The sequence below is a fragment of the Canis lupus genome, chromosome 7 (assembly GCF_011100685.1).
Source record: "Canis lupus familiaris isolate Mischka breed German Shepherd chromosome 7, alternate assembly UU_Cfam_GSD_1.0, whole genome shotgun sequence".
Lineage (NCBI taxonomy): Eukaryota > Metazoa > Chordata > Mammalia > Carnivora > Canidae > Canis > Canis lupus.
Genome location: NC_049228.1, coordinates 29237694 through 29261796, shown reverse-complemented (window position 1 = coordinate 29261796; position 24103 = coordinate 29237694). Strand labels below are relative to the sequence as shown.

Genomic DNA, 24103 nt, shown 5'->3' with positions numbered 1-24103 from the left:
CTTCCTTCCTTCCTTTTAAAGAAGGAATGGGGCAAGGCAGGGAAGAGGGAGAGAGAAAATCTTAAGCAGGCTCCACACTATGTGTGGAGCCCAGTGCAGGGCTCGATCTCACAACCCTGAGATCATGACATGAGTTGAAATCAAGAGTCAGACACTTAACCAACTGAGCTGCCCAGGCTCCCTGGAAGAAATTTTTTTACAAATGAAGGAAAAATAACTTTTCCAGACAGACAAAATGTGAAAGAATTCACTACCAGCAGCCATATACCATAAGAAATGTTAAAGTAAGTTCTTCAGACAGAAGGAAAATAGTACCAGACAAAAATAGAGATCTATACAAAATATAGTAAACACATATATAAATACACATTTTTAGTTGATGTGAAAGATAACTGATGATTTAAAGCAAAAATACTAAAAATGCATTATAGGGTTTACAATATAAATAGAAATAAAAATGTATGATAACCACAGCACATCAGGAGGGGGAAATGGAAGTATACTGTTTTAAGGCTCTTAGCTATATGTGAAATGATATAATGAAAAACATGATCAAAGAAAAGTACCTCTCACAGTGTCTGGAACACTCAATGAACTTTTCTTCTTTACATGGGGAAAAATACTTCAGGAAGAAGTGAAAATAAAGACAAAGACTTTGAGGCAGCAGTAGAGTTGGTGCATATGAAGATCAGTAAAGGAGACAGAATATCAGGAGCTAACATGAGACCATAGGAAAGCAGTAAGAGATGAGATCAGATCACACAGGGACATGCAAGCCATTTTAATGACTTTGGAGAGTTTTTGATACATGCTGACAAAATAAAATAAAGGTAATTTATTACTGAACAATATTTAAATATTAATTGGAACTCAGTCATCACACCTAATAAAAATGCCAGGGGTTAAAAGAGGAGGGAAAGTGTTTCACAATTAATATGATACACAGACCCCTACTCAGTAGAATCCCTAAAGGTATCCACCTGAAGTCATTTTGCTACTTCACAAAGGTCATATGTAATTGATTTTTTATGGATAATTATGTTGAGTCTGATTTTCTGTCTCATGATATTGAAGTACTGCCTACACATAAATGTCAAGAGCCAAGTTCTCAGTAGGGGCAGAAAGCAATAGGAACATGCCATCCAAAAACAGAGGAGTGAATTTTGTCTGCTTTTCTTTCGTTTGTCTTTATCTTTGTCTTTCAGTGTTAATCACAAATACCATTAAAAATACAGACATAAAGGGCTATGCAAATGTATAAAATGGAAAGAAAAAAAACATGTTGGAAAAAGGACTACATCAAAAGCATAATGTACTCCTTAAAAAAAATTAACAAAATCCTCAAGTCACCTAGGTTTTTAATTAAGTAAAAAATTACGCAAACCAAAAAGAACCTGTTTGTTTCCTTTGCAGCCCTTTGACTCCTGTCTTTTACAATGAGATCGTTTGATTTAACGTTTATCCTCACCAGAACGTAAGCTCCATGAATGCAGGTAGTGAACTTTTGTTGTTGTTGTTCACCTCTGTATCCTTGGACTCTAACACATTGTTTGGCACATAGTAGACACTCGGTATATATATATGCAGTAAATAAGTGGATCATGATAACACAATGAGATAGGAATTACCACCTTTTTACAATTGCAAATGTAAGTATAAATGATCAACACAGAATCTACTACAAAGAATTATGTCAGATACGATAACAGTGTTAAAAGTAATAACAAAACAGCTAATAACTCCCTTAGTACTCTCAATAGGGAAACTCCTTTACATGATTTATTTCATTTAATTATCACAGCAATCTCATAAAGTAAGTAGTAGCATTATTTCTATTTTATAGCTGAATAAACTACAGCTTAAAGAAGGTAAATAACTTCTCCATGATCACACAACGGGTAGGTTGGGATCTGAACCTAGCATCTGACTCCACAAGCATTTTGCGAGAAGGGAATTGAGTTCATAAAGCTGCAAGTTGGTTGCAATGAATTTTGAGATAGGAAGTCTGTAGTTTGAAGCAAGTAATGTAGGAACACTCAGAATTCATGGTGAGTACCGAATAGTATCCGTTAAGACACTACAATGATGCCGTCCCTATTTCACACCATACATCCTACATTTAAGAGCATTATTTCACCAACATATCTTCACATTTAGAATAATAAAATGAATGGAACCACTGCTATTAGCTTATGTGTCTTATTTATTTTATAAATAAGAATTTAGAGACAAGGAGGATAAATTGTATGAAAAGTCAGAGTAAGAATCAAATCACCTGCTTCTGTCCCTTGAGACTATGTTGCCTCTTAAGATTATTTTTACAGGGTCTTCTTTTTGAATGAGACAAACTTCCTAAAATTAAAAGACATCCAATAGTATACAACATTTTAAAATTTACTTCTTCCTTGAACTTACACTCAAGTCCTGAATATTAACTGTCATGAGAAGTAAGAGGATTTTCGGGAAATATAATAGTCACAATAGCAAGTGAGACTCAGGATTTGTTATCTGATTTTTGGTGTCCCAAATTAACCAGTGAAAGATACTGTAATCACACACATTAGCAGTGTATGGATATAGCTCTTCACACAACGTCCTTTGAACAAATCTGAGTTATAAATGGGAAAAGCACTTTAAAAGCATTAGAGGTTATATTTCATAAGAATATTACTTGCTTCAACAAAATATTACCAGGATAAAAACATTCTTATGTCCCTTTGGAGAAAATTTTCAAAGAAACAGCTTTCCTTGGTTACAAGAGAATTTTATTTCATAGAAGTACAAAACATCTCATAAAGATACCTGGATAGTATTCTGGTTCATGTATACACTCCATTTTCCCATTAGCAAACCACTACAAACGAATTCTGATTTGAAATATTTGCTTTACATTTCAATCTGAATAAAAAATGATAAGCATTACTAAAAGTGGCTCACAAGGCTAATTACTCTGAAATAATGTAGTTTTTTCTTCCCAAAAGCCCATATGTTCTTTATCTTAAGTAGACTGTTATTAATATCACAAGATTTAAATAGTAGTTAGAGAATATCTTACTAAGAAGAAAGCACATCAACCCAATTATTCTGAGATATTCTGACATTAAAGTATGATATTGCTACTGTCATTCAAATTTCTGACTTCTTAGGGGAAATGACACATCTATCCAGTGATGTTTTTATTTTTACCTCCAAAATCCTCAAATAAAAAATATCCTAATAGTAAATATATATTACATAAAAATGAATTACATATATTATTATTTTAAAGCACAATATAGGAGGCATTCAAGTCAGAGATGAGGGCTTTTTTAAAAATTATTTTCCAAAGGGAAATACGGCCCACCTCAGATATGTGCACAATACTAGTGCCCTCAACTAGTTGTAACCGAATTCAATACTACATGATATTGTATGAGAATATAACTGATGGTCAAAGGGTAAGTCTCCATGGGTTTATCTTATATACAGTAGGGCTATAATATAACATGAATTAAGGAAGGTAGCAGTTTTCAACCAGATTTTCAAACATTAAATTGAACAAATAAAAGGAAAATATATAAAAGAAAGATTTAAGAAATGAAAAACAGCTGTCACTAAGTGTTAAGAATGTTTTTAAATTCTTCCATTTAAAAAAAAATTCTTCCATTTAAGAAAAGGCATAACTCTAAGATGAAGAAGCTCATAAGATTAAGGTTCAGTATGCAGTAATAGAAGGAAAATCACTTTGGTTTCTCTAAATAAAGGTGGAAACCACTGGTACGCTGAACATGAAATATATTTCACAATTAGTCTTGACTTGTAGAACTAAATAAGACAAAAGGCTCAGGCAGTTCTCAGACCAGTGCATTTGTCCTTTTTAAGGAAGGTTGAAAGGAAAAGCCATGGAGAAATGAGAAGAGGGGAATCTAGTTTCATTGTCAAAAACAGTAAACTTCATGCAAAAAAAAAAAAAAAAAAAGTCAAAACTCAGTAAAACACTGTAGGTGAGGAAGCAGTCCACCAGCACAAACGTATCTAAGATAATTTGATAAGGAAAGGAGGGTAACTAATTTTGATCAAATATCTACTATGTTTTATTTTAAGGAAGAATATTGGCTTATTTGAATATAGTCATATGTTTTAAAGAACATAATTTAATTGCCCTCTGACCAACTTCTTTAAAATCTTGTTTCTTCAGCTTCAGTCATACTTTCAGATAATTCTACATGCATTTATGTCATTAAAGTAGATGTTAAATACTGAAACGAAATTATACTGTAACATTAAGAACTATTTGCTTTTAACTTTCTAAAGCATTGTGAAGTCTTCCACTCTGAGAATATTATAAGCTTCATAGAGAATGCCCAAATGTGTCAAATCCCCAGAATTTTTTTTTGTACTCTGGTATATTTTTGTTTCATAAATGAAACAATAAGATATTTTAAAAACTGATCCAGTAGCTCTCAGAGATAAGAATGCCTCAGTCACTGGGTATGATCAGCTGGAAACTGGCAGCTTGAATACTTTCGTGATTATGATTTATACTGAGATCCCCAAGATTTAAGACACATAAACTGTCTTCAGTACCAATGCTTTACATTTATTTTGATACTTACGTTATACTCAGATACTACTCCTTTATAAACTTCATAAAACTCCTCAACATTAACTCGATCCATGTTGAACTATTTTAAAACAAAACAAAACATATGCCAATTAACAAAAGAACACAAAATGAACCATACTCAGCACTCAACATTTATGATCCCTTGGATATATTTTCTTTACTTTAATATAGAAACCCTGCACAAATTAAGTACCCTGAAAAAGTGTTGTTAAAGATCAGCTGATCAATAATAAAAATGGTTAACATTTATTGAGTACTTAGTGTTTTAAGCATTGTTCTAGGATCGTATATTCATCATCTCATTTAGTCCTCACAATGCCCCCATGACATATGTTATATTACATATGGGTTATGCAACCTTCAGATCTGTGTTCCATTTCAAGCAGTCTAACTCCATTGGTCAGGCTCTTAATCACTACACTAACCTTCTCTTTGAATAAAACTTCATTCTCCACACTCAAAATTTATAGGCAATGTCATGCTGTTTACTGGCCCAAGAAATATTACTAATGAAAAGTACTTCAGATTTTGTAGCTGCCAAAAATAACAAATTTTTCCTCCCAAGCATTCAGAAAAATACCTAGTCTGGTTCATAATAAAGCATTTACTCAAGTTGTCTGGAAATCTAAATTCAAAAAGAATTGTAAGCTTATGCTTATAAGATGAACCTATAAAGACTCTTTCTTGTCCAGGCTGGATTCAAATTTAATTAAAAATAAAATTGCATTAAGTTCTTGGTCTCAAGAACTAAAACCTTAAATTTTTAAAAAATTGCCTCAGAATTGACAATTGTATTTTCTCCCCTACTTTGTTCCTTTACTGTTGCCAGAACTGAAGATCAATGAGAAATTTCTGCCTACCTGGGCAATAATTCAAACTGGGAGGATTGATTTCATGGCAACATAACTATTCCAGGCAGTCAGTTTTGTTTGATATCTGTGTTTTATCCTACAGTTCCACAACTTGTTGTATTTTTAATATAACAAAATAATAGAACATACAACTTATTAAGTATTTATAATTTACCCTGGAAATTCTACAAGGCATTGTGTAAGACTATTTCATTTAATTCTTAAAATAATCCATTGAGGCAAATAATGTCCTTACTGGCCGGCAGACCCATGAGTGTAGAGGGAAGCTGACCACGATTTAGAAATAGAGCTTCCTGACTCCAAAACTCAATGACTATGATTGCCACTAAACTATCATATCTCCCCCATAGGTTCAATCAATCCTTTTCCTAATTATTATTGTTTTCACTGAGCACCTACTCTAGCCAACTATGCTAGCTAGGTGGCAGGCCAAGAATTCAATGAATGTTTAAATCTAAAATTTCTACAAAACACACATTTTTAAAGCAGTCTTAGGTCCTACAATCCTATGAATATATCACCAAACCAATATTTTCAGAGTGTTTTGGCTAACAATTTCTTTATAACCCTAAGTAAGATTCTTCAAATGTCAAGTTTCTCATTAGTCTCCAAGTTTTGTCTGATGACTCTGCAAACTAGTTGATATTTCTGACCTTTTTTTTTGGTTTCTGGGCATTCCTACCAAGTAGGGACATAAAATTGTCAGAATCCCAGTTATTGCCCTAATCTCTGATTTTGGATGATCCTAAAACTTAGCAGAAATCAAAAGCAGTTCCTTTTCAGGAAAAGAATACATAAATTATACTGGTAAGAAAAATCTCATCTCCAAAGTCAGTAGTATTTCACTATCAAAATAGCATAAACTTTCTGGTCTTTGCACATTGTAAAGCCTAAATTGTTATCTGATTCCTGTAATAATTTGTACCCAATTTTTTGTCAAGTGCACTGGTAAGTACAGCACAAAGGTATCAGCTCTGTGTTTTCTCAGTGATGGGTTTCCTATAAGTGTGTCTACTGGGCAATTTTGAACGGTCGTGGGCTTTGCAGGGCAAGTGATGCGACTGCCAACAGAGGGCTGAAAGGTGCTAACTCTAATTAGAAGGTTCTGAGGGAGAGTCCAGAAACCAGCGAAAGGTCCTGGTTAGTGGAAAAATCTCAAGTGATTCTCCTTTGCCATTCTCTTCTTAGTCACCAAACGATAGAAAGCTCATGATTAACTACGTAACTGAATTCTACTTTTTTTTTTTTTTTTGAATTCTACTTTTTGTTTGTAAGTACGTTGTTTGTCTATACATATTTTACAATTAAAGTCCCAGGTATTGTATAAATCTATTTTATAAAGTTAAATTAGGTATATTATTTGAACTTCAGTTCTCTCAGTGAAAAATTACATGTATAAAATAATTTCAAAAACATTTTTTTGATTATAAGGTTATCAAGTTCAGTAACTATATCTTTTTATTTTTAATTTTTATTTTTAATGGTGAAGTTCACAAGTGTCCTTCAATGTAAAACATTTAAAAAAGAAATCTCTCAATAGATTATGAGTTATTGCAAACTACCTACCATCTGCATAGCTGAGATTTCAAAACCTGCATCCCGGATAGCCATGAGGATCTTTCCTAGCAGTCCTGAAAATACAGAATAAATGGGGGCAAAAATACAAAATTTCCAAGGCATTTTAGTTTCTTAGAAATGCAATTTTTTTACACCAAAGTACTTTGCTTATAACTATATGAAGGAATCACGTAGTTTTCTAAGGGAAACCAAATCTCTAATATCGAGCATCACAAGTAATCATTTAATTCATTTAGTAAGTGCTTTAGGAATATCAACAATGATCCTGAAGATTATGTAAAAAGCCTTTAAGATACTATTTTGCCTTTAAAGCCTCTGAAGGCTAGTAATGTAGAAAACATGCAAATCAAATAATTGAAGCTACCATTACAATAAAAATAAAATGCCAAGGTACTGGATATGGGAGTTCCTAGGATGACATCAAAGGAGAAAAATCAAATTATAACTTAAGGGGTGGCAGAAACTTTAGGGGGGAATGAGAACATGAATTGGTACTTAAAACCTATAGATACATGGTATTATATGGGAACACAGGTATAAAAGGACGGAAGGCACAGGTCTGAGAAAAGGTGAGCATGTTCACATGACAGTAAGAAGTCAGAAAAAAAAAAAAAAAAACAGCTGAAAAGGAAAAGACACTTAATCCAAACTGATGAAGGCCTTGGATATCAACACGAGGAATTTAGTCTTTATCTCACAGATCAGTGCTTTTTATAATAGGGTCTGTAGATACTGGGAATCTGGTCCTGATCTTGAGATTCCATTAGTTTAGTATAAAAGACTTATTTTTTTCAAGTCAATTCTTTCTCACTCTCTCTCGCACACACACACATAAGTGCATACATGCACACACATACACACACCCCTACTCCCCGTATAGTTTGAATGATCTGGATGCTAATCTTGTAACCCCAAATCACCAAGGAGTATCAGTGCCTGAAAGTGCACTTTTATTATTTTACTGCAGCCAGGTAGTGCTGTTATAATTGTAGCAGGTTGAGGGATGGGAAAGATAAAAGACAATGATAGACCTATTTCTCAAATGATATATTTGTACCAAGTGAAGGCCAAATGATACCAGAGCATGCTGTAGAAACAAAGGCTTCTCAGAAAGTCTAAAGAGTAGAACAGGCCCATGCCATCTCAGAGCAATCTGCACCATATCGATACAGTACTTGGTGATTGAGTTTTGTCAAACATCCTTTATCCTATCCATGTTAACTTAAATTTTATTCACTTTATGGTTTTTTCTGTAATGAATTTGTAAATTGCTTTAGTTATATGGTTAAATGTGCAAAGGTTTATATTGAGTTTTATATTTGGACACATTTAAGTTGCATTATAATTGCAATAATTCCCGTCAACACTAGGGGTCCATCAGAATATTTTTCCTCCAAAGGAAACCCTGCCAAAAAAAATGGAGAGCCTCTGAAAACACTGAGCAGGAGAACACATGACAAAATAGTGTTTTAGGAAGATAGGAAGATTATTGGTATAATAATGACAGGCAAGCTGGTCTGAACAAAAAGAATAAAAGAATCACAAAGGCTTTTGAAATCTTGTAGTAGACTCATTGGACTTGGATGACAGCATGAGAGAAAGTAATGAACATTAGACGTTTCAAACAAGAACCAACAAGATTAAACTGAACACAGAGTGTGAAGGTGAAGGGACCAGGTTTTTAGTCCAAGTGACTGAAAGAGAGCATCTTTAAGAAGAAAACAAGCAATAAAAGCAAACGGATTAATGTCTTGGGGAAGGTCACCAAGATGGCATGCATGACTGCCAGTGGACTGGTGAGCCAAACCCAGACATTTGAGGGCTCCCCCCCACCTTCCCTGTCCTTGGAATGTGGGTTCTGTTTGCCTTTCTTGTTCTCAGATGCTGCTCCAAGGATGTGGTCTTGAGATACTGATGAGTGGTACTGCACAGTATGTGTGACTGAACCCAGTTAAGACCTCTATGGAAACTTTTAATATTTGGCAGGTGGGTGTGGGGATCCACTTGCCTTGCTGCCCAAGACAAGCCTTGTATGCAAGTTACCTTGCTTGTTAAAACTGTTACCTACCAACCTGGAATGGCCTTCCTGTTTCTTCCATCTCTCCCTGCCCTTTGGGTTCAGGGGCCAGTTTCAGATTACACTCAGAAAGCTTCCAAGGAGATTATGAACCAACAATTAAGGAAAAAGACACTGAATTATTTTGAACATGAAACAGAACTTTAGAACAGAATATGGACCAGTATTTGAGAAGAGAGTATTACTCTGTTCTCAAAAAATGATGTATTTCTCAAAAAATACTTCTCAAAAAATACTTTGAGAAAAAATGTTCTCAAAAACTTAAGTACTTCTCTCTTCTAAAAAATGAATGAGTGAATAAACTCCCTAACACGAAATAGGTGATAAGCAATTGCATTCCAATAGCTAGACAGGTAGAAGGCTATAATGAGGCATGTAGACAGGTTAGAGCTGAAATAAGAACAGATTTGACAAAAAGGAAAGGAAAAGCAAAACAAAACAAAAACCAAACCAAGCCAAACAAAAACAAAACAAAACAACCCAAAATAAAACAAAACCTGGAAGGAAAGAGTTTTGAGAAAATATCTAAGGTTTGGAAATTTAAAAATGAAAATGACTAAAGAATGATATGTAAAGAGAGATATGCAGGAAAATAAAGAAGAAAAATATTATAGTAGTTATCGACATATCAAACAGGAAAATTCTTAGAACAGAGGGATAGTCAAGAATTAAAGGAGATTAAGGACCCTAGGAGTGCAGATAAAGCCTTCAGCATAAGCAGGATGGTATGTTGACATTAAACACAATTGAGAAAGTTGTAGCAACAGAGTGTTAGGAAAAAGAAGTTAGATAACCCACTAAAAATCTGTACCAAAGATTCATATGATAATGGATATGAGAATGTTAATCAAAATTCCAAGTCTTTAGTCAACAGGAAAAGTATTAGTTAGGAAAGAAAAAAGTAAATTAACAATTACTGAGGACTGAACTCTTTTTAATATGAATTTATACCATTTAATCCTTAAAGCAATATTCTTAAGCAGAAGCTATAATTCCACTATAAAGATGAAAACATTAAATTTTGGATGATAGATAACTAGCCTGAAATCATAAAGTAGTATATCTTCAAATCTCACTCTCTTTCTACAAGTTTAATAAGAAAAAGAAATGCATATGTGAAGCCAGATATGTAAAAGTCACTGGACAATATAACTCCCTAAGCCAAGGACCATGATCATTTTAGTTCTCATTCTATCTCCAGTACCTAGCATAGTTCTGGCATGTAGTAGGTGTTTAACAAATATTGTTTACTGAATTAAGAAACAACCAAAGAGACATGCAATCAGAGCTCTCCTTGATGCAAACCCAAGGAACTCTAAGGCTCTTTAGAGCACAATTTGAAAATACTGGTAAATTTCATAAGGGTAATTAAAGTTAGAGAGAAAAGGATTATTTAAAAATGTTGGCTTAATGATTTGTGAAAAAAAAGTTCATACTTCAGGCCATATACAAACAGTAATCCAAAATGAATTTAAGTTAAATGTAAAAGAAAAACCCAATTAATTAGAAAAACACATTGGTGTTATTTTCTTCTCATGATCAAGGTAGCCTTTTTAAATATAAAAAGGGGAAAAAAGGAGAGTTGTATTTCTGCTATGGCTGAGTAGCTCCTATTGGAATAATCTTCCCTCAGATAATAACTATAAACTCCAGAAGAAAACATAAAAACACAACCACCTGAAGGCACTGAGTGGGTTCCCTGTTTCTGCAGTGGTCAGCTTGAGGGAAAGCCACAGTCAACACTAAAACTCTAACTGAAAACCTACAGAATTAGCAAACTTAAAGAACTAGAAGACAAGGCTTGGGCAACCATTGCCACTGGAAAGTGAGTAAACAAATAGTCTCAGGGAAAAAAAGCCAGAGAGGAACGCCTGTCTTCTATGTATAAACATTGCTCACATCTTTGGAAACCTGAAGCATTCATGCATGGAGTAGACTCCAAGAAGCCCAGCTAAAATTAAAAGAACTGAATGGAGTTTGAGTTACCACCTACCAAAGTGGAAACAGAAATTACCTGATCCATTCAGCAAGTATACTGGTTGCATTTAAAATATCAATACATCTTTGAAGAAAATGGCAACATCTAGAATTTTATAATATATCATTCACAATATTCAGGAGACAATACAAAATTCTTTGACATAGGAGGACACAGAAAAACATGACCTATTGCCAAGACTAAAGAGAATCAATGAAGACTAATCTGGCATCCCAGATGTTATAATAAGAAAACAAAGATTTTAAAGTAATCATTGTAACTGCTTAATGAATAAAGGAAAATGCACTCAAAATACATGAAAAGATAGGAAATCTCAACAGGGATTAAGAATACAAAAGAATCAAAAACTAAAAATGAAAAATACATCTGAACTACAAAACTCACAGGTAGAGACTTAAGAGCAGAATAAATTTTAATGTAGACTGAGTCAATTTGGAGAGAGATCAACAGAAATTATCCCATTTGAGAAAGGACAGACAATTTTTGGAAAATAATAAACAGAGTAGCAGGATGAAACAAAAAGCTTTTTTATACAAAAAAGCCTAATATATATGTAATTGGAGCCTAAAATAAAACAGAAAATATTTAAAGATAAAAAGCCTGAATTTTTCTAAATTTGTTGACCTACTGAATTTAAATTTATACTTTTTACCAATCTCAGGCAGATTTTTTTAAATAAAGAAAACAACCAGGCATATCATTGTCCAGCTGCTGATAATTAAAAATAAACTCTTGAGAGAGCTAGAGAAAATGATTCATTGTATAGAGGAAATAAGAATTTTAATGACTGCTTACTTCTCATAAGAAAAAGGGAGGCCAGAGGACAGTTGAACATTTTTAATGTGCTAAAAGGAAAACAAACTGTCAACTTGAAATTCTATGCCCAGTACTTCAATCATGATAAAATAAAGACAGAGAAAAATTTGTTTTCACCAAACTCCTACTTCAAGAAACATTAATGGAAGTTATTTTAGTTGAAGGCAAATGAAACAAGATTAAAAATAGGATCTTCAGGAGCACCTGGGGGTGCTCAGTCAGTTAAGCATCTGCCTTTGGCTCAGGTCATGATCCCAGGGTCCTGGTATTAAGCCTCACATTGGTCTCCCTGCTCAGCGGAGAGCCTGCTTCTTCCTCCCCCTCTACGTGCCACTCCCTCTGCTCATGCTCTTGTTCTCTCTCTGTCAAATAAATAAAATGTTTAAAAAAATAGAATCTTCAGGACAAATGATGAACATAATTAGAGGCAAATATGTGAGTAAATACAAGAGACTATTTTTCCTCTTGATTTCTCTAAAATACATATGCAAACATTTTAACATTGTACTGTGGGGCTTAAAAAGTATGTGAATGCAATATATACCAGAAATATAACAAAAAAACAGACAGAGGGAGAAAATGGACTTTTGCAACTGAAAAATTTCCACATTTTATGTGAAGCAGTACAATACCAATACATTTTAAATAGACTGAAAATTAAGGATGTATACTTTAATCCTTACAAGAGTGACTTTCTAAAAATAGTCCTCAAATAAGCAGCATCAACATTACCCAGGAACTTGTTAGAAATACAAATTCTCAGGACCAACACTAGACCCAATGAATTAGAATCTCAATGGGTAAAAAACAGAAATAATCGTTTTAATAGACCCTCTGTGATTGTTAGACACGGAAATTTGAGAACCAAAGTCCTTCCATAATCAAAGAAAGAGAAAGAAAGAAGAAAGAAAGAAAGAAAGAAAGAAAGAAAGAAAGAAAGAAAGAAAGAAAGAAAGAAAGAAGAAAAGAAAGAAGATATATACCTAAAAGGTCAATGAATAAATAAATATAGAATTCTTAGAAATATCAATCCAAAGGAAGAATGGATAAAGATCAAAAAGAGGGGGAGAATTGAAAACAAATGATAAAATAGGAAACCTAAAACCAATCATACCATAATTACAATAAATGTTAGTGAACTAAAAATTCCCACATAAAGCAGAGATTTTAGATGAATTAACAAAATAAGATCCAATTCTATGTTCTCAACATAAAACCAACTTTAAATGCACAGACATAGGTAAGTTGAAAATAAGTGATGGAAAGAGAGACCATGCAAACAATAGGCATAAGAAAGCTGAAGTGGTTACATTAATTTCAGATAAAGGAGAATTTATAAAGTCCTAAGAACATAAATGTCCTAAGAGGCATTTGGAAAACAGTACTTTAGACAGAGAGCTGAAGGAAGATGGATGTCCATGCAAAAAGAGAACTGAGCAAAGGTATGGATATGTAAAGCAGGCACGGTTCTGGTGGAGGGGAAATCAGACAGGAGAGAAGGCAGCGGAGTGGTGGAAGCCATGTGACAGAAGGACTTATAGACATATTTAGAGGTTTGGGTTTCATTCAATAGGCCAGAAGTTCTCACAATTTTTGGTCTCATGGACCCTTTAGCTTTTGGAAATTATTAAAGACTCTAAAAAGCTTGTATTTATATAGGTTATATCTATTAATATTTATTATATTATAAATTAACAAATTTAAGGACAAAATTAAGAAAATTCTTAAATATTTATTAAATATAACAAAAATCCTTTACATAGTGATATAAAAAACATTTTGTGAGAAAAATGACTATGTTTTCCAAAAAAATTAATGAGTGGCACTGTTTGATATTTTCAAAAATATCCTTAATGTCTAGCTTAATAGAAAGCAGCTGCATTCTTACATCTGTCAGTTTTCAATCTGCTGCTATATGTTGTTTTGGTTAAAGTATATTTAGTTATAAAACAGTGAAGTGTTTTAATAGTTTTTAATATAAATGTATACATTCTTCTTTATTTGACAAATGATATTTTCTTAAAAGCCACTGCAACATATAATTTCAAAGTTGTACCGATGAACTTTTTTTTTACCCTGTTACATTAAAATCCACTGGTCTATTGTATACTTTCAAAGAATCTTTTACCCATGCATGATTTTGTAATATCATACATTGATCATCTGGAAACTATTAGTTCATGAGTTATGCAGATCTTCCAAATGCTGACTCATTTCATTACAGTACATCAGGAAAAAAAAATCACATTTGTTAACATCACCAATTTCATCAGAATAATCTGTAAGTTATTAGGAAACTGTCAGGCTTAAGGTGGTAAATACAATTTGCAAGATCCTAACTATGATTTTCATTTGTCATTTTATCTTCTTTGGGATTTTTATCTTTGGCAACAACTTTTGTCAGTTGTCATTTCAAATAACAGACCTACTTAATTTTAAGAAAAATTCATACCAAATACCCAAGTCTGAATAACTATAGTTTGTCTGTTATTCTTCCAAGTAAAAATGATATTCCATGAAAAACCATCTAGTTAAGCTCACAATTCAAACTATACAAGTGCTTTTCCTAAGGATTGCATTATATTTCAGTATGGAGCAAAAGTATTTTATATATACTTCCCATTTCTTCACACAGAATATTAAAAAGACATATACTTGCAGGTGAAGAATAAAAGTAATAATTTTTCACTGTTTCATCAATGATATTGTTAAGTGAAAGTGGCTTTTTTTTCCCCTTCAAGCACATGATAGTTAAAAATGCAGTGACTACTAGTACATAGTACAGTTTGCTACCACCATCTTCATTTTGTTAAGCACTAGTAGCTTTAATTTCCATTGGTTTTACACCATTATTGCAAACATCACCACATTTTAAAAGCTAAGTAAACTGATTACTTTTGTGAAAATAGATCTGTTCTCATGGGTACCTCAAAAGGTCTTATTTGTTATAATAAAGAAAATGCTTTACATGATTACATAAGAATCTTGATCTAAATACAGCAGTATTAAGCCCCATCTATTAACCAATATGAAGAGAAATTGACAATCTATATCTATTGTAAATCTATAATTACATTAAACCATGTCTCATGAAAAATACCACTTGAACAGAATAATTCTATTTACAGATAAACCAATAAAAAGTATGGTTCAAGTAACATTGCCATTCTGCCAAGAACAGTCAGACATGAGTCAAAGATATTGCTTTTTTTATATTCAGTTGGTTATGTGTGGAGGCAGGAAAGAGAGGCATTTAAGAAACTTGTTCTGTGTTTAACAGCTTGAAACAACAAACTGTCAATAACCATATGTCCTTTACTTTGTTCTAGATAGAAAATGTTCAGATGGCTGAACAAATAACAATAACTATGTAAATGAAGTAGCAAAAAAAAAAGTAAAATTACATGATATGAAGCAAACAAGTTCAAAAGGGTCAAACAAAGCAGACTGCTTTTTTTATTTGGCTGGTGTTTGCATAGCTAATTTGTTTTTTAATGGTTTGCTTATAACACCATGAATGCTGGTAAATTTTTTGAATGTCAAATCACCTCTCCATCTCTACTCCCAATGCCTTCGTTCATATTGCTATACCTTCCACTTGGACTGTTCAAAAGCCTCTATATAAATGGCCATACTGTATCCGATCATCAATATTAGACATCTCTTGCTTTGTCTTTCTAAAAATTCTTCTCCTGGAATTAGGAGCCCCCCCCCCCCGACCTCTTTTAGAGAAAAACTAATAGCACCAGTCATTTGATTGAAAAGGGAGCTGCCTGCCATCTTCCTATACTAGTCTATGACCATGGTCTCAGTAAGTAGTCAAGAAGAGGCAGCAGACCTATTAGCACTCTGCTAAGGCCAGAGTATTTCACCTAGGGATGGGCCTATCATTAGCAAAAGCCAATCAGAGTTCTTCCTTGGGACTTTTTTTTTTTTTTTTAAGCTAGAACTGGGGAAAAAAGCACTCTTCACTATGTTCATAAATAAGCAAGCCCTGCACTGCTGGCAAGGGTCCCTCTCTCCCAAGGTACTAGGCAAAGCTTATCTAAGAATTTGAAGCTGACAGTAAAGAGAAACAAAAATAAAATACAGAAAGAGATGCTGACCAAGTCTCTGTTTAGAGTTCTCCCTAAGCTCAGTGTGGTTTCTGCCCTTCTTCCAGCAGAACAGTTAAATGAGATAGAATTAGGGGATTCGAGCTGGGTTTCTACCAGCTGTGATAACCTAAGTGTCCTTATCAGACCACCTTACTTACATAAGACAGGATATATTGCAGCCTGAGAAAGAAAGGTTGTAATAGGAGGTGGAAAAAGAAGAAACAGTAAAAAAAAAAAAAAAAAAAAAAAAAAAAAAAAGGGGGTGTGATATTCCAATGTGTGATAAAGGAGGATTTATAGGTTGCAACAAATATCCTGACAAAAATCCTAGGCATGGCCAAATGATCATAAGTGGGATTAGAAAATGATCCTAATCCCTCTGTCCAAAAAGCTCATAAAATGATCATGGTCAAAGAGTATAAGAGAAGAAACTGATAAAATAGTATTTTAAAAAATAGTAGACTTAATCATTTAAATTAAAATTGGTTTGTACCTACCTAAGTAAACACAGTAGGAATAAATGACAATTAACTTAAATAAATAAATAAATAAATAAATCTGGCTTGTACCGAGTAGGGAAATAAAAATGCAAGGCAATCGAACAGAACAGGCACTTTTTTTAATTAAAAATAAAATAAAATAAAATAAAATAAAATAAAATAAAATAAAATAAAATAAATAAATAAATAAAATAAAATAAATAAATAAATAAAATAAAATAAAATAAAATAAAATAAAATAAAATAAAATAAAAAGACACTTTTAACACCAATTGGCATCAATAAGCGAAAAGGCACAGCTAAAATTTTCACACTAAATTTTTCCATTGAATCATATGACATAGTGGGTACCACTTGGAAGAAAACAAACTGGAAGCAGGCTTATATGATTCAGGATGGATGTACAGGTGCCAGATAATGTATCCCAGGTTATCAAAGCAGGTATAATGAGGTACAGATATAATGAGGTGCTAACACAATGACCAAGACCTATTTGGGTATGGAAGCAGTAATATTATGACAGTCTTGGGAACTGTGACAAGTTTCTCCCAAGAATTACTATGAAAACCCATCTTGAATCTAAAGTATAAACAAAGATGGAATTTTTATTCAGTTTTAAATAAATGCATAGGTTGTATTTATTTTGGGGACTCTATTGTTTCTCTGTCTGACTTGGTATCTGATCAGGGTCAACTAATCAATGTTAGCAGATTTGTCTTGATTTAGTTCTGTTAACCTATTATCATCTCTATAAGGAAGAGCACTTAAAAAGGCAGCCCTTAAGAGCTGAATTAGGATAATACTGCTCAAAACAGCCCAGAGTTAAAAATGAGTTATTCTCTTTCTCCTTACAGTTGCCAAGGAGGGATAAAACCTCCCACAATATGGCACAGAAGAGAAAGATTATCAACAATTACACATGAGATATTTGGCCAGAGGCTAAGTATCAATTTACTCTCCAGGCCATAAATGTTTATGTCTTGGCAACTAATCCAGTTTGAAAAGCTCTCTCCTTGGCCTATCTCAATTTAACCTCTATATGGTCTCAGTTTCTTTCCTCACTTGTATAAAATGTAGTTCCTCCCTCATAGGATTGTTTCGAGGTTTAAACATGTCTTAGAATAGCCAGTGGCACACAATAGTACCATTAGGTAATGCAAGCAGTCATAGATAATAATAGTCACAACTGAATTAATGTAAATTCAGCTGAATACATTGCTTGGCTTATAGAATTAGCATGAATCTAATTTTACCAATTCTGTTAAAATGCAAGCATTTTATACCTCCCACTTCACAAGAGAACATTGTGCTGCCAAGACATCTCCAGGAGGCTGATGCTAGTGTCCAGGTCACTACGCCTAATGGTATGTCTGCACTGATGGATGAGATATAGGGAACCAGAGTTACAGCAACACCAGCTGCAGGTGCAACAGAGACCGGAAGACCCACTAATCCTCAAGAGAAGAAAAGCCACTACTGTTGAAACTAGCAGTACCTGGCAAACACAGTGATTCATACTAGGAGTAGATCAGAGCAAGAAAAGAAAGAAGAAGGAGGCCACACATAGCAGCTGACAAAGCAAGGCCTATCTCTCTCTTCCACTGGGAACTCCTAAAAATATTTGCAGTGAACTTTGTAGAGAGCTAGAGTCCTGTATCAGCATATGGGTACATGCTTCAGTAAAACAATTTCTATAGGCTCATAAAGAATATTTAAAACTTTAAGCAGAATTTGAAACAGAAAGTTTGCCTACCAAAAATCCTATTTTTAATCCATATTAAAAATCCCAGGTGGCTCAGTGGTTTAGTGCCGCCTTCAGCCCTGGGCGTGATCCTGGAGACCTGGGATCGAGTCCCACGTGGGCTCTAGTCCTACATTGGGGTCTTTGCATGGAGCCTGCTTCTCCCTCTGGCTATGTCTTCCTTTCTCTGTCTCTCATGAATAAATAAATAAAATGCTTTTTAAAATAAATAAATAAAAATCCAAACAAGGGGAACAGCAGCAAGATAAAAACTGATTTAACAGATATAGTATTACAAATAAATCAAAATCATAAAACAAGATGGCAAATGTAAGATAAACCAGCTTATCAATTCCCATTTAAAGACAGTCTCAGGGAGACCTGGATGGCTCAGCAGTTGAGCATCTGCCTTCAGCCCAGGGCGTGATACCGGAGACCCATAATCAAATCCGCATAGGCTCCCTGCAGGGAGCCTGCTTCTCTCTCTGCCTATGTCTCTGTCTCTGTGTCTCTCATGAATGAATAAATAAAATCTTAAAAAAAAAGAATTTAAAAAAGGACTAATAAGTAAGTCTCAGTTTGAGTGAAATGCTAAAGTCCAACTATGTTCCATTGATATGACACAGAAAGTCAAATGAATTAAAGGTGAAATTTTAAAGAACGATGATACAGTGAACAAAATCAAAATTGCCAAAGGGGTAGCAATATTAACAATGAACAAAACAGAAGTCAGGGGAAAAATATCTTAGTATATTTTAAAAAGTAAAACAAGAATATCACAAATCTATATACACAGAATATATGACATGTCATTTATAAAGAAAAATAATATTAGGAGTAAAGGAGAGGTAATTAGAAACCATATATCATCCTCAAACTTTTGTAGACTCAATAAAAATTATTACAAATACAAGCAGATTTTTATAAAAATTAAGCATATTCTGAACATTCCACCAATATAACTATAATAAATAAAAATTATATGGGCCATTTTATTTCACTAACATATAATAAAATGAGAAAATTCCCAGAAAAGTTAACAACCAAAAAATTCAAAATCTTGGGAATTTACACAAACTCTCCTAAAGAATAACTGGAATAGTGTTGACTGACACAAGAATAAATGTCCAAGAAAAAAAATCAGAAGAAATCATACCAAATCAAATAATAATTACATTTAAAAGTTAGAATATAATGAAGCAGGTACTCTCATATATACACCAATATGGAACTACTTGATATCCTCTTCCTAGAAAATAAATTGGGGTTTATCAAAAACTTCAAAATTTTACCATTTGATATAAGAATTGCATCTCTTGAAATTATTTTAAGGATAAATAAGAGATCCACAAGGATTTACACAGGAAAAAACTAATCAGAGAAGTATTAATAATAATATTTTTAAATTTCTAAATAATAAAGCAAGGAAAAGGTAAAGAGGAATACATTCCTACAACTATCATTCAGACTTTAAAATCATATTTTCAAAGATTATTTAATTGCACAGAAAAAAATCAAACTACAATAGTAGGTTGAAAAAGTACAATATAAACCTACATAAATAGGATAATGCCTACTCATTTTATGAAAATAGTATTACCCTAATACCAAGAGCAGAGTATAAAAAAATGTTACTAATACCAAAACCCTCATGAATATAGTTGCAAAAACTCCTTAACAAAATCGAATTCAGAATATACATAAAGGACCATATACATCATTATTTCAGGAATGCAAACCTGGTTCATTGTTCAAAAAAATTAATCAATGCAATCTGCTATATTATCAGCCTTAAAGAAGAAAAATCACACGACCATACCAACTGATGCAGAAAAAGTTTTTTTTTAAAAAAACTCAACACCCATTCATGATCCAAATCTCAGAAAAAAATAGGAATAGAAGGGAAAAATAGGAATAGAACTTGCTGAATTTCATAAAGAGCATCTATAAAAACACTAAAGCTAACATTATGCCTAATGATAAAGGACAAGAATGCCTATTCCCATTGTTCTTATTCAATTTAGTGTCAGAATTGCAAGCCAGTAGAAAGAGACATAACTGTCCCTATTTATATATAACATTATCTATGAGGATAATCCAAAATACTACAAAAAATACTCTAAAACTAATATTAAGGGGCAGCCCAGGTGGATCAGCAGTTTAGCACTGCCTTCAGCTCAGGGTGTGATCCTGGAGACCTGGGATTGAGTCCCACATCAGGCTCTCTGAATGGAGCCTGCTTCTTCCTCTGCCTGTGTCTCTGCCTGCCTCTCTCTCTCTCTCTCTCTCTCTCTCATGAATAAATAAATAATCTTTAAAAAAAACTAATATTGATTTCACCAAGATTGTAGGATACAAGATAAACACACAAAAATCAACTGTGTATCTACATACTAGCAACAAATATGTGGACATCGAAATTGAAACTACAGTTTCATTTATAATCACTCAAGAAAAAATAGACATAAATCTAACAAAATATGCATAGGACTTGTTATGAAAACTACAAGATGCTGGATTAAGACCTAAATAAATGGGGATCCCTGGGTGGCGCAGCGGTTTGGCGCCTGCCTTTGGCCCAGGGCGCGATCCTGGAGACCCGGGATCGAATCCCACATCGGGCTCCCGGTGCATGGAGCCTGCTTCTCCCTCTGCCTGTGTCTCTGCGCCTCTCTCTCTCTCTGTGACTATCATAAATAAATAAAAAATTAAAAAAAAAAAAAGACCTAAATAAATGAAGTCATATAGTACCCATGATTTAGAAGACTTAACATAGTAATGATGTCAATTCTCCCCAATTGATTGATTTAGTGCAATTCCTATAAAAATTCCACTAAGGTATTTTTTTAGATACAGATAAGATTATAAAATTATATGAAAAAGTAAAGGAATTAAAATCACTAAAACAATTCCAAGAAAAAGGTCAAAGAAATCAATCCATTCAATTTTATAACTACTGTATAGCTATAGTAATCAAGACTATGTAGGACTGGCAAAGCAACAGACATATAGATCAATGAAAGAGAACTGAAAACCCAGAAGTGGATCCACTCAAAAATGATTTTGGACAAAGATGTAAAAGCAATTCAATAGTCAACAAACCAAGCGACATGACTAGACAAGGAAAGTTAAGACAATATAGTCTGACAGGACAGTCACTTATCAGAAACAAGTCTCTACTGTGGAAGGATAACACAAATTTGGGAGAGGACAGTTAATCTTTCTTCTATGTATTTATGTGGTATTCAAATTATTTCATGTAATTTTCAGAACAGTCCTATGAGTCAAATACTATTTTCTTCATTTTATAGATTTTTACATCTATAAAATGTATAGATTTTTACATCTTCATTTTCATCTATACTCAAGGGAAAAACATGCCCTAGAACAATAGCTAGTAGGAGACAGAAATGAATGTAACATTTTTTTAATTTAAATTCAATTCGCCAACATATAGTATAATACTCAGTGCTCATCAAATCATGTGCCCTCCTTAAAGCCTCTGGTCTCTGAGGTAACCCAGTTACCCTATTCCCCCCCCTCCCCTTCTGTAACCCTTTGTTTCCCAGAGTTAGGAGTCTCTCATGGTTTGTCTTCCTCTCTAGTTTTTCCCCCACTCAGTTTCCCCCCCTTCCCTTATGGTCCTTTTCATTATTTATTATATTACACATATGAGTGAAACCATATGATAACTGTATTTTCTCTGATTGGGTTTTTCAGTCAGCATAATACCCTCCAGTTACATCCTGTCGATGTAAATTGCAGGTATTCATCCTTTCTGATGTCAAAGGACATCACGGCTCCTTCCACAGTTTGGCTATTGAGGACATCGCTGCTATGAATATTGGGGTGCAAGTGTCCCGTCATTTCACTACATCTATATCTTTGGGGTACATACCCAGTAGCTCAATTGCTCAGTCATAGGGTAGCTCTATTTTGAACTTCTTGAGGAACCTCCACACAGTTTTCCAAAGTGGCTGTACCAGCTTGCATTCCCACCAACAGTGCAAGAGGGTTCTCCTTTCTCCACATCCTCTCCATTTGCTGTTTCCTGTCTTCTTAAGTTTAGCCATTCTCACTGGTGAAGTGGTATCTCATTGTGGTTTTGATTTGTATTTCCCTGATGACAAGTGATGTGGAGTATTTTTTCATGTGCTGGTTGGTCATGAGTAGGTCTTTTTCAGAGAAATGTCTGTTCATGTCTTCTGCCCATTTTTTGACTGGATTGTTTAGTTTTTGAGTGTTGAGTTGGATAAGTTTTTTATAGATCTTGGAATCTAGCCCTTTATTTGATATTCATTTGCAAATATTTTCTCCCATTCTGTAGGTTGGCTTTGAGTTTTTTTTGACTGTTTCCTTTGCTGTGCAAAAGCTTTTTATCTTGATGAAATCCCAACAATTCATTATTGCTTTTGTTTCCTTTGTCTTTATAGACATGTCTAGCAAGAAATTGCTATGGCCAAGTTCAAAAACGTTGTCGCCTGTGTTCTCCTCTAGGATTTTGATGGATTCCTGTCTCACATTTAGATTTTTCATCCATTTTGAGTTTATTTTTCTGTATGGTAAAATAGAATGGTCCAGTTTCATTCTTCTGCATGTAGCAGTCTAATTTTCCCATCACTATTTATTGAAGAGACTTTTTTCCATTGGATATTCTTTCCTGTTCTCTCGAAGATTAGTTCTCCATAGAGTTGAGGGCCCATTTCTGGGTTCTCTATTCTGTTCCATTGATCTATGTGTCTGTTTTGTGCCAGTATCATACTGTCTTGATGATCACAATTTTGTAGTATAACTTGAAATCAGGCATTCTGATGCCTCCAGCTTTGTTTTTCTTTTTCACCATTCCTCTGGGTATTCAGGGTCTTTCCTGGTTCTGTACAAATCTTGAGATGATTTGTTCCAACTCTGAAAAATGTCGATGGAATTTTGATAGTGATTTCATTGAGTGTATAGATTGCTCTGGGTAACATAGACATTTTAACAACATTTATTCTTCCAATCCATGAGCATCGACTGTTTTTCCATTTCTTTGCATCTTCCTCAATTTCTTTCATAAGTGTTCATAGTTATAAGAGTACAAATCCCCAGGTATCTTACAGCTTTTAGTGTAATTGTAAATGGGATAAATTCCTTAATTTCTCTTTCTTCAGTTTCACTGTTAGTGTATAAAAATGAAACTGATTTCTGTGCATTGATTTTTGTATCCTATCACATTGCTGAATTGCTGTATGAATTCTAACAATTTTGGGGTGGAGTCTCTTGGGTTCTCCATATACAGTATCATGTCATCTGCAAAGAGCGTGTTTGACTTCTTCTTTGCTAATTTGAATGCCTTTTATTTCATCTTGTTGTCTGATCGCTGAGGTTGGGACTACTAGTATTATGTTGAACAACAGTAGGGATAGTGGACATCCCTGCCATGTTTCCGACCTTAGGGGAAAAGCTCTCAGTTTTTCCCTATTGAGAATGATATTCGCTGTGGGCTTTTCATATATGGCTTTTATGATACTGAGGTATGTTCCCTCTATTCCTACAGTTTGAAGAGTTTTAATCAATAAAGGATATTGTATTTTGTCAAATGCTTTCCCTGCATTGAGAGGATCATATGGTTCTTGTCTTTTATTAATGTGATTTATCATATTGATTGATTTGTGGATGTTGAACCACCCTTGCATCCCAAGGATAAATCCCACTTGGTCATGGTGAATAATCCTTTTAATGTACTCTTGGATCCTATTGGCTAGTATCTTGGTGAGTATTTTGACATCCATGTTCATCAGGGATATTGGTCTGTAATTCTCATTTTTTTATGAGATC

The 24103-nt window shown here is 33.8% G+C and overlaps 1 protein-coding gene across 5 annotated transcripts in view; it reads right to left on the bottom strand.

The window, feature by feature from the left end:
* NME7 (NME/NM23 family member 7) overlaps positions 1-24103 on the bottom strand; it is a 262304-nt gene that overhangs the window by 124358 nt on the left and 113843 nt on the right. For all 5 annotated transcript variants that reach the window (XR_005362112.1, XR_005362115.1, XR_005362114.1 and 2 more), the window contains exons 8-9: positions 7045-7109; positions 4596-4664 (exon numbers count right to left, since the gene is read on the bottom strand). Coding sequence is in view for 1 of the 5 variants with exons in the window: in XM_038542605.1 (XP_038398533.1) it covers positions 4596-4664; positions 7045-7109 (134 nt within the window). In the remaining 4 variants the exon portion in view is untranslated. The remainder of the gene's footprint in view (positions 1-4595; positions 4665-7044; positions 7110-24103) is intronic.